The sequence below is a fragment of the Cnephaeus nilssonii genome (genome assembly GCF_951640355.1).
Source record: "Cnephaeus nilssonii genome assembly, chromosome: 9".
Lineage (NCBI taxonomy): Eukaryota > Metazoa > Chordata > Mammalia > Chiroptera > Vespertilionidae > Cnephaeus > Cnephaeus nilssonii.
The window spans coordinates 31,817,940-31,830,055 of NC_137080.1; the positions used below are offsets into that span (position 1 = coordinate 31,817,940).

A 12,116-nucleotide genomic window follows, 5' to 3' on the forward strand; every position below is an offset into this window, starting at 1 on the left:
TGGTAACTTGCATTTTTCTTCTTCTTAATGCCTGGGCTGCTGCTTCTCCTCATTCATCTCCCCAGCCCTTCCTGTCCTCCTTTCATCCCTCCCTCCCCTTCCGCCCACTTCTCCCCCCTTGCTACCTCCCCAACTTTATATGTGTGACTTATATGTGATTTCTTATTTTCTTTACTTATATACATGTTTGATCTCCAGCTAGATTAAATGCTTCTAGAGGATAGAATTCTGATTTTTACTTTTAAAAATATCTAGTAAAAGTTATTTTGTATAGGTATTTATGCATGACTCTCTAATTACATAGGCTAATAAGATATAAAATGTAACATATTTTTCCTTATTACAGAGTTAAAAGTTCACCACTTAAGCAGTCTCCAGGTTATCAGGCAGAACTAGTTATTCAGTTGGTGTGGGTGGGTGGAGAACCGCCACAACAAATAACCAGCCTGGCAGTCAATTCTTCCTATGGATTGTAAGTATAATTTATGTGTTTCTCCGTCTCTTCATAGTATTTCATATATTTTAATAGAAATGATGACCTTCATTATAGTATCACTTAAAAAGTTACTATATAACTACTTTTAGACCAAATTCGGTGTTTATTTGAAACATAATTCTGTTCTGAATTAGTTATTCCTGGTATGGTTATATTGCTTCCTGATATTAAATTAAATGACTCATGAACCAGTGAATTATTTGAGATAAAGGTTTAAAGTCACTATATCCTCTCCTGGATATACTCTCAGAAATTTCTTATGATTAGTCGGTATAGTAGAGGTCTAATAGCATCGACTCAGAAGACTGTGTATTATAAGCTGAATCTATAAATAGTCAACCACAGCTATATAATTTGTTCTTTCTATTTCCAAAATTAACCTGCATAGATTATAAAACCATTGTAGTAATATTTTAACAAAGTATTCATCTGTAGTACAAGTATACTTATTAATTCATGCCTTCAAGTATATGATGTTAATTGTATATACTTTCTATTATAATGTCTGTTTTAAAAGCAACATTGTGATATGAGAAACCACATACTAACTGTTCAGTCCCGGGGCTATTTAGCATGTGTAGGTCACTGTCTCCTTCCTTGATGCTAGCCCTAGGGACTTATTCCTTCTTCTTCTTCCTCCTTGTAGCTGTTACACCTACTCTATCTCTAGCAGTTATGCACCCAACTAAGACTGGCTATAGTCTGCAATAGTTTTCTTTTTCTTTTTTTAATATATTTTATTGATTTTTTTACAGAGAGGAAGAGAGAGGGATAGAGAGTTAGAAACATCGATGAGAGAGAAACATCGATCAGCTGCCTCCTGCACCCCCCCCACTGGGGACGTGCCCGCAACCAAGGCACATGCCCCTGACTGGAATCGAACCTGGGACCCCCGAGTCCGCAGGCCGACGCTCTATCCACCGAGCCAAACCGGTTTCGGCAATAGTTTTCTTTCATGTCTTTTATTTGCTGTCCCACAATGTAAGGACACAAACCTTCTCCTTTTTAATATTTTACTGCCCACAACCATAAAGGAAACAAAGAGAGAAAAAGAAAAAGAAACAATAGGAAGTTTCAAAAGAAGTTGCAATCAGTTGATCATAGGCCTCATTTGACTCACAGTTGTATTTTATTTAGCCTTTTTTTGGGTATTTTTAAAATTTGAACTTGTTGCCAAGATTATTTACTCTGAAAATCTATATTTAGAGTTTCCACTGAAAAAAAATCTGATTATCTGAACCGTTTCTCCATTGTTGCTTGGCAAAAGTCATTTGGAACCGAGTTGAAGTTTTTCCTCTTCATATGGGAGGTAGTAGTACACTATCCAGTTCACCACTGTCCTTACCTGCTTGTTGTACTTACTTATATAGCCCTTCTGTACATTTCAGTTTTCAACTCCTGGCTAAGGATCTTAAAGGAAAAAAATTTATTCATTGTTGATTAATGAATAAATCAAAACTTTTTCAAAGATACAGTCCCCTACTTTCTCATTGGAAAGGAGTGTCTTCCCTGAGAGGCTCAAAAATAGATGTCACATTGTCTAGCATAGGGATTTATGTCTCTGCTCAAGTGCCAAATTATTTTTTGTTAAAATTTTTTAATGATATTAATTTGTAATCATTAATGTCTGCAAAAGATCTACACAGTTCCATGAGAAGCTGTATATCACCTGTATTTTTTTTTGTCTGTGAAAAGCTTTTGTTTGAAGAGGAATATTCTCTAAGACCCTTCATGCTCTCTTTTTAGCTTTATAGACTACATTTTCTTGTACTTCTCATTTGTGCTAAAGTATTTGCTCTTTTCCTGTTCCAGGGTTGTTTTTGGCAATTGTAATGGCATTGCGATCGTTGACTACCTTCAGAAGGCAGTACTCCTCAATCTGGGCACTATTGAATTATACGGCTCCAACGATCCTTATAGGAGAGAACCCCGGTCTCCTCGTAAATCTCGACAACCTTCAGGAGGTAAAAGAAAAAAATCCTAAGTTTTAAGATTTCTATAAATGCTGAGCTACTTCCGTGAATATAAATACTTCTGTTAGTTAAGTATCTTGTCTGATTTAGTCTGTAATATTAAACTGTCAAAAACTAATAAAGGTTTGAGCCTCTTTTTTTTGTTTTGTATTATTAGATTTTGCTTTTGTTTTTAATATTCTAGATTTTATTTAACATTGGGAAAGAACCCCAGTATCAAACTTCTTTAGCTAAATTGTAATGACAGGAAATTTTGTCTCATTATTATAGACAAAAAGTGTACTTCAAAATTTTCCCCCTTTTATTGTTGTCATTGTGAGGCCAACAATTAATTTTTTCAACTATTTAATTAAAACGAAGTATTTCCCGTGGGAAAAAGTACATGCAAAAGTGAATTTCAGATCTTCAGTCTAGTGTTCTCAGATAGCCTTGATTCAGTGCAAACACAGATCCATTAAGAATTCTTTTTATAGCATTGTTTTGTATTTGCTAGATAATTAGTCTTAATTTTAAATGTTTTAATAGTAATAACTATGGAACACATAGATAGTTAGCTGTCCTTATAGTACTCCTCACCCTTTTTTTCTTTAACCTCAGTGCACACACAGAAAATTGCATTGTATCTTTGTTACATTAAGGGTATGTTAATGAGGTCTCCAACAGTAACTGGCCTGCAGGCTCCAGTCTCCCTAGGACCTGCCTTCCTGTACCAAGTATTGAAGGGAACTCTGTATTGGACAGATTTAACCCATGTGTAGAATGCCAGTGCACAGTGGAAATCTCTGGTCTACACTCCCTCAGTCCTGCTGAAGTAAAATTCTCTCTGAGATTCATTTCTCAGTTGCTTTCAGGACATTATTGGCTAATACTACCTGTGTCACAATTCATGAGAGAAGGAAAAAAGGTGAGGGAATGTAGACCTTAGTATCTTGTTGAATTTTCCCCCCCATTTTTGTTTGTGTGTGTAATCCTTTTGTCATGTGTTGTCTTCAGCAGAAATTGTCCCAGACATACCATTCTAGTATCTTTGTCTCCTTGTTTCCCTCCCACTTTTCATTGCTTGACTAAGGTGTGCTGATTGTGACTTCTTGCATGTGCGGCCTTTCTAGCTTTCTGACTCTCTGAAAAAACTCCATTCTTCTTTTTTAAGTAAGTTATTTATTCCTTGTCAGTAAAATCATGGCATATTTACTTTTGTCTATAAAATTGTTGTTTTTTCCCCCATTTATTTTTTGAAAAGCTTATTAAATAATATCATTACTTAAATTCATTTCATAGTATGTATATGAAAATGGCTATTGAAATGCTTGTATCCTAGTCCAGATTCTTTATGCAGAAACTAATATTTAGTGTTACAAAGTTAGAACATTGTCATGAGAGAAGTTTTTTGGAGGGAGCCAATACTTTTAACAATTTTACCACAAACTCATAGAAAAGTTTTATTACTCCTAAAATTAATTTCTATTTTCCTTGATAGCTCATTGTAGTTTACATAAAATTGCTAGAAACCAAAATACTTAAATGTATCCAGGGATAAAGACCAATTTTACAGTGTAATTTAAAAAAAATTTTATTAAATTTTATATCATTCTACTTTATTCTATAGTAAACCCTATATTATTTGTATTATTCTTTGATTCACTTTATGATGAAGGGTTAGTCCTCCTGGGCCTAAACATCTGAGTTTTTCTTTATCAGTTTTAGATATTTAATTATTGTCACTTGCTCACTTTAATAATATTTAGGATTATATTCTTGGATTCACTTTGTGTTGAAGAGTTAGTCCTCCTGTGCCTAAACATCTGAGTTTTTATTTATCAGTTTCAGATATTTAATTATTGTCACTATGCTTGCTTTAATAATATTTAGGATTATATTTTAAATTAAATGAAAGTTATTTTAAAATATGCCTTAACATTAAGAGTATGTTTTTCTTCATTTTAAAATTAAATGGAGAGTAATTGGTACTAAAATTCTTTAATTGCAATGATACAAAAATGATAGTCTTATTAAAGTGTATATTTTATAATATTTTCTTGAAGTGTAGCCCAAATATTGTCAAACTGTTCTTCTGTCTTTTTTAATAGATCAGTTTGAATAGAGAAATTTTTTCTATCAATAGATGCTAATATATTTTCATAAAGAATAAGGTGTCACTTATGAAATTATTTTAGAAGATAAAACATTACTGTTTAAGTTTTAAGTATTTCATAGCTGTATTAAATATAATTGAACCATTGACTAAAATATATAGAGTGTTTTTATAATAAAATTTATGAAACTGTCACATGGACAAGTCCTGTTGAAGTGTTTCAACTACCCATATATTTGCTAGTCTTAATTCTACTAAAAGCGAAATGTGATATGTGTCTAATTTTGCTGCCCACTTTTTCACTCCATGAAGGACACAAAAGAAAAATTTCTATTCTGAATATATTCTAAACTCCAAATAGATTGAATTAGTAATGTGAAAGCAGTAGACTTATGAGAAAATGTGCTTACTTGGTCTTGGAAGTTGATAATTATAAAGATGGTAATTAGCTGGCTATATCAAACTATATATAAACTTTAGGGAGGATATTTCCAAAATATATGAGAGGAAGTTCTAAAAATGAAGTTTTTGACTATGCAATTGCAAGTACTTTCAGATAGGTTCAATATTTTCAATAAGATAGAAAAAGATCTGCTCTCTGAGCAACTTTCAAATATGCAATATAGTATTATTAACTACTAGAGGCCCAGTGAATGAATTTGTGCACCAGTGGCATCCCTCGGCCTGGCCTGTGGGATTGAGCCGTAACCGGCTTTCCAACAAGCTCCCAAAGGATCCCGGATTGCGAGAGGGTGCAGGCCAGGCTGAGGGACCCCACTGGTGCACGATCAGGGCCAGGGATGGATGTGGGAGGTTGGCCAGCCAGGGAGGGACTACAGGAGGGTTCCAGGGTGTGTCTGGCCCATCTCGCTCAGTCCCAATTGGCTGGACCCAGCAGCAAGCTAACCTACCAGTCGGAGCGTCTGTGTCCCCTGGTGGTCAGTGCACATCATAGCGACTGGTCAACCGGTTGACTATCTGCTCCCTGATGGTCAGTGCACGTCATAGCGACTGGTTGATCAGTCGACTGTCTGCCCCCTGGTGGTCAGTGCACGTCATAGTGAGCCGTTCAGCGGCCTTAGCATATCATTTACATATTACGCTTTGATTGGTTGAACAGACAACTGGAAGACCGGACACTTAGCATATTAGGCTTTTATTATATAGGAGGATAGTCAGTATATTGTATATTACATCCTCATGGCTTATTTTTTAAACAGGAAATTTGTATCTTTTGACCCTATTAACCCATTTGTCCCATCTCCACATCCCCTCACTTCTGGCAATCACCAACCTGTTTTTTTCTATCTATGAGCTTGTGGGGATTTTTTTGTTTTGTTTTAGTTTTTATTTTTTTGGTTCACATATAAGTGAGATCATAAAATATTTTGTCTTCCTCTGTCTAACTTATTTCATTTAGCATAATGCCCTCGAGGTCCATCCATGTAGTTGCAAATGGCAAAATTTCATTCTTTTTAGTGATATTTCATTTTTTTATCCTATGCATTCATCAACCGATACTTAGGTTATTACTATATATCACTACTATTTAAAGACCTACCATCATTTATATATAAACAAATATTTTGTCAGAGATTAGATGCATACCTATAATTTACCACTTTAGAACTATAAAAACTAGATTTTCCAGAAACACTAGTTTGATGAACTTTGAAAAGAAAACTGATTGTCATTCAAAAACTTTCTACCCAATGAAGACAAATAATATAATGTTCAAAATAGAAAACACTTCTAATAAAGTCAATTCAGTACTCAGTGTTTTCTGAAAATATTACTGTAAGAGCTTTCTTGGTGACTGTAGACATTGTGGCATCATGTCTTTTACCAAAGGAATGGAAAAGCAGATACTGATCATGTATCTACATCAGCGATTTTCAACCAGTGTGCCGCAAGAATTTTTAAAACATGCAATACCTGACTGTTTAGTTAGGGTCACTGACCTCTTTCCCCTTAGATTGTAAAATAATAAAATGACAACAGCTAACACAACAATAGCCATCAGGTGTGAATGAATCCAAATACACCTATTTTTTTTGTCAGATCCACAAAAAATATATATTTTGGTGTGCCACAAAATATTAGTAGTTTATGTGTGCCAATAGATGAAAAAGATTGAAAATCACTGGTCTGTATGATACCTAATTTTTTGAGAAGCCCAGATGTGTGACCTCTTCTCTCTTGCCCAATTATGCCAAACCTTTGATGGGTTTATTTGTAATTTTTAAAGAATATGCAGAAATTCTTTTCATTTAAATCACCAAGCAAATTAATATCCATACGAATTGTTTACTTTGCATTTGCCATGTCTTGTTTTGTCTTGCTGTGTTTTCTCCTCTGAATTTAGGCCATGCTATAGATAGATTAGTTTTATATAATTCACTTATACCTGCAAAAAGGAAGTAGTTCTCTAGAGCTTTTTTAAAAAGGTGCTGGTATAGTTTTAAGAGGTGCCACCTTGCAAAATAAGTAATGTGCACTATTTTAAAATTAAAGATTTGGAGGTGCAAAATATATGTTTAATTATTTTTCAAAAATGTAAGAGAGGTGTTTGAACCATACATAGGGGAAACCACTTTGAGTTGAGGGTCCCTATGATGTAACAATCACCAGACTTATTACCAGTATTTATTCTTCAAGATGATTGCTGTATTAGGTTGAGGTGTTTTAATATCAAGATTTTCTTACGTTTCTATCTCAAAACTATTGAGCATAGTAGCAGGTGTTTATTAATCTGGGTTTTTTTAAATGGACAGTCATTTAATGTGTACTACAAATAGTAGATAAAACTGCATTTATATATAAATTTGTGATGTGACTTGGTTTTTGGTTTTATTTTTTAGCAGGTCTGTGTGATATTAATGAAGGGACTGTAGTCCCAGAGGATCGCTGCAAATCTCCAACTTCTGGTAATTTGAGTTTTATTTCATTAATAATTATAATTCTACAAAAATCAACATAGCATGTCAGTATTCCATTTTATAGGTACGGATTTAAAATACAACTACAAGGATCTTTGGTGTCGAATATTCTGAAAAATCATTTCAGTATTTTTTGCTTTTTCATTAAGTGAAAAGAAATGCCCTAGATAAAAATCTACAGCTGTTACGTATTAAGAGTCATATAACTATTTACTTAGATTTCTACTAGTTATACATTTTTTAGAGCAAATAGATTTTACTTTTTACCAGTGAATCAAATGGTTTATTTATCTAACCTTGTCTTTGCTTTAGGCATGCCTGTCATCATTTGGTAGAAGAATACTCTAATCCTCCAGTAATGTCCAATTAAATATGAAATATTTTTAACATTTGTACTCTACTGGTGACTGTCGACAATTATAATTGTAGACTATTTTATATTTATTCTTATTTTTTATCAAAGTAATATTTAATATAATTTTATAGCTATATTAAAGCAGTTGCCCTTTTTATGTATATATAGGGCTTTATGTAACCTATTTATATATTGGTATTTTAGGGGAACTTTTAGTAGCTTTTCAGTCTCCGTAAGATTAAGAGGATCCTGAATTTATTATGTTTTCAGTGGATTGAAACTTTGCTAATCTTTAATAAAGTTGACTTCATAATTTTAACTACCATATTTATTAAATCATTAAGAGGTGCCACCTTTCTGGCTGGAAATTTTCATCAACTTTCTACTAGAAAGATTGTTCTTAGCATAAGGTAAATTATTCTTAGATTCTGATCCTTAGCTGGTTCTACTACATCAGAATTCTTAGACTGGGAAATATTGAGAAGTATATTTTACTTTACTCTCTAATATTTCAGTTTAGCATTTTATTAGTTATAGGACTGAAGATTTTCTTTTTAAAATTGTATTTTCCTGATATCACACAAGTGAACCATTCCTTAAAATATATCTAACTTCTGGTTTTCTTGAATCTTTAAATTTCATATTTAAATTCACTTATCAAACTAATGAAATATATTGAGCCATAGGAATCATTCACATAATTAGCACCTAATACTAAGTCTGAGCATTGATAGAATAAAATATGAATGAATGATATGGAGCAGGTAACTGTATTTTCCACCTTATAAGACTAGAGTTATTTCAGAATAAAATTCTGGAAACCTACCCCTTTGACACTAAATTGTTAGTAGCTTGTGTCTTCCACTGCTTGTCTGTTTTTAAATAGTTAACAGCAGTCTTTGCTACCTATCATAGGCCAGTTGTCTTACTATTTGTACATTTGTAACATTTGCCTTCATTCCTATTAGCATTCTAATATGGAAATAAAGGAATAATTTATTATCATTTTTATGAACACAATCCTGCTAATTTAGGATGATCAGAAAAGAAAAATGGCTGGAGTGAGTTTGAGGTGAATGTAAAGAACCACAAGGGGATCATGTTATTAAAACCCTGGAAAGTAATTAAATTACTAGCTTCAAATACTTTCTGTAGTGCAGTGGAAAATAAATAAGACAAATAAATAGTTAAATGATACAGTATAGATTATTAAAACCAATATAGTTAATAGAAAACTCTTTGTATCAATGAGAGAAGAGGAAATGTATAATAGTGGGTTGGAATTTAAAGTGAGCTCCTCAAATACTAAGGAGGACCAATATTATAGAAATTAATATGCCCTTTATCAAAACCAGTGTATTTACTCAAAATATAACTTTGACACTGACTAAACTGTTGATATCACAAATCTTGACCAAGAGATTTAAAAACTTTTCAAAAAAGTTCCTCTTCATTTATATGAATTGTGATATCAACAGTTTAGTCAGTGTCAAAGTTATATTAAAAATAGTTTGCCTTTCTCCATTTTTAAATAATCAGTCTCTGAAATATAAAATTAATTCTGCCTTCCTGAATTAACATTGAAAATTATTACTTCCATCTCTTTGATATTTATTATTAAAAACTCATATTGCTTCACTGAGCACTTTAGTAGTGTTGGAATTTTTATTTTAGCACTGCATTCAAAATTTGTGTGTGTGTATTTATGTTAAAATGATTTAAAAAAACCACATTTGTTAGGTTACTTCAAATTGTAAAAGCCACACATACCATGATATAAATAGTGCCTTCATGAATTGCTATGTACCCTAGAAAAAAGAAAAAAACGCTGTGTATATTTTCTGTTTATTTAATCATAGTAATTTGGTAAATGTATTCAAGTAGGACACGCTCAAAACAATTTTGGAACTTTTTCATGAGATATCACAGAAGTATGATAAGCAGTGGTGGGCATTTTTAGTTAGGGGGAAAATCTATAAATCTGCTTTTGAAATTTACAGTTATGGAAATACTAGACATATAGTTTTATACTTATGCTTAGATATATTATCTTGTTACTGCTCTACTTTCCAATATATGAAAACAACAAGTATTAATAACTTTTGTACATTCATGTGGCTGTAGTTAGTATCAGAAATGACAGTGATATTATCAAATATATAGTATCGTATCATAACCATATTCTTCTTTACATCTGAATTATATTTACATGAAAAACAAATACGTTATTTCTATTCCTAAAAGTGTTACTGAGCTCAATATTACTTACATGAATTTTTTTTATATAGGATTTATGAGGACCTATAAATGCTATTTAGCAAAAGTACGTGGTTTTTAAAGAGTAATCTTTTAAGACTATTATAAAGTGATTGGATCCTGCCATTGTTGGCAGGTTTTACTTGGTCTGTGAAAAGCCACTTCACAAGTTTTTGTCACGAGGGAAATTTTGACCTTATTTCTTAAAGTTCAGTACTTTCACTGGGATAAAAAAGGAAATAAAAACTGAGAAAAACGTTTTTATTTATTGCCAGTTCTATTTGGGATATTTGCTTCTAATAGAAAAGTTTTATTCTTTCAGCAAATGTTTACTTAATGGTTTCTAGAGGTAAAAATTGTACTGAGTGCAAAGGGGATGCAAAGATAAATCAGTTGGGGGACCAGTTTTTCAGAAATTCAGTCCAGGGGAAAGGTCATATGTGTGTAAACTTAAAATACAAGGTATTAATTGATTAACATTAGATAAAAGTGTTATGGGAATTCAGAGGAATAGGAGTGATTTGTTTACAGCTGAGGGGATTGAACAATTTAATGGATGAGATCATTTTAACTGTTTTATAAATAATAGTTTAATTCTAATAAGAGTCAACTAGAATACTACTTAGGAATGCATTTATAATAAAAGATATGTGTTTGAAATTAAATCGTATGAAAAATTAGAAACACCTTTTTAAAGAAAATGACAAATAAAATCATAATTATAAAAATTACTAGACCTGGCCAGATGGCTCAATTGGTTGGAGAATTGTCCTGCACACCAAAAGGTTGCATGTTTGTTTCCCAGTCAGGGCACATACCTGGATTGCAGGTTCAGTCCCCAGTCAGGGCTCAGACAGGAGGCATGGATGTTTCTCTTTCTTTTTCTCTCCTTCCTCTCTCTCTTAAAAAATAAAATAATATTAAAAGTCACAGCTGAAATAAAATTTTTTATGTCTTAACCTTATAAATTTAAATAAGTTTTTGAACATAGCTGAACTTATAAGTACTATACTCAGTATTTTAAAGGTCTTTATGGTAATAATTGAATTTGTATATTCGCTTGAAGTTTGTATCTAGAAAGCTAACTCTCAATTTTACCAGTATAGTACTTGTACAGGATTCTGTGGATATCTTATTCAGTTAACTAATATCAAGAATTTTACATTTTCTTTCAGAAACAGTTAACTTCTACTTTATATTTTTCTTTTTCTGTTCTCTAACATACAGTATTTACCAAAATTTTGCCCAATGGATGTAACTTATAAAAATATTATAAATTAGAATTGTTATTTATATATACTAGGGATTGGTCTACCATGAAAGATAATGCAATATTGATTTCCTTTCTTACTGTAATATTATAATTCTTGTTAACTATATACATGACATTTCTTTGTGGCCAATCATGTAGAAACTTGTTTTAGAGGTTACCAGATTATTTTGTTTGTATTTTTCCCTGTGACAACTCAGTGTTTGTGACTGACTGTTTGCCTGTTCCTTCCATTGTCTTCATTTGTGTAGGTTCTTCATCACCACTCAATTCAGATGATGAACAAAAAATGAATAATTTTATAGAAAAGGGTATAGTATCTTTATTTTAAAGTATTTATTTTAATTATGTTTAATTTATTTAGTTTATATTGACTAGATTTTGACATTTTATATCAAAATATTATTTTCAGTGAAGACCAAAAGCAGAAAGTTTTCCAAGATGGTAGCCAGTGATATAGGTAGGAAATAGAAATTTCTGTTTTGTTTCTAATTCTTGCTATATGCAATGTTAACTCAATACCGAAAAATTATCTAATGCATTGCATTTGTATATATTAATTTGTTATTCCTGTGCTAAACAATCTTTTGGGCTGTGTTTCTTCTAACTCAGGGCAATAATTATTAAAAATCAGTTAAATTGGGTTGCAGTTCTTCCTCTGACTTGTGTGAATTATTCTATTAATTTTCATTTTTGCTCTACTTTAAAATAAAGCAGGGTTCAATTTATGACATA

At 32.0% G+C, this 12,116-nt stretch overlaps 1 protein-coding gene across 4 annotated transcripts in view; it reads left to right on the plus strand.

The window, feature by feature from the left end:
* STXBP5 (syntaxin binding protein 5) overlaps positions 1-12,116 on the plus strand; it is a 158,770-nt gene that overhangs the window by 99,629 nt on the left and 47,025 nt on the right. For 2 of the 4 annotated variants that reach the window (XM_079781418.1, XM_079781419.1), the window contains exons 17-19: positions 347-472; positions 2,309-2,460; positions 7,423-7,488. In XM_079781418.1, the coding sequence (XP_079637544.1) occupies positions 347-472; positions 2,309-2,460; positions 7,423-7,488 (344 nt within the window). Of the gene's footprint in view, positions 1-346; positions 473-2,308; positions 2,461-7,422; positions 7,489-11,632; positions 11,693-11,793; positions 11,842-12,116 lie in introns of all 4 variants that reach the window. The other 2 variants (XM_079781416.1, XM_079781417.1) reach the window with 2 other exon arrangements.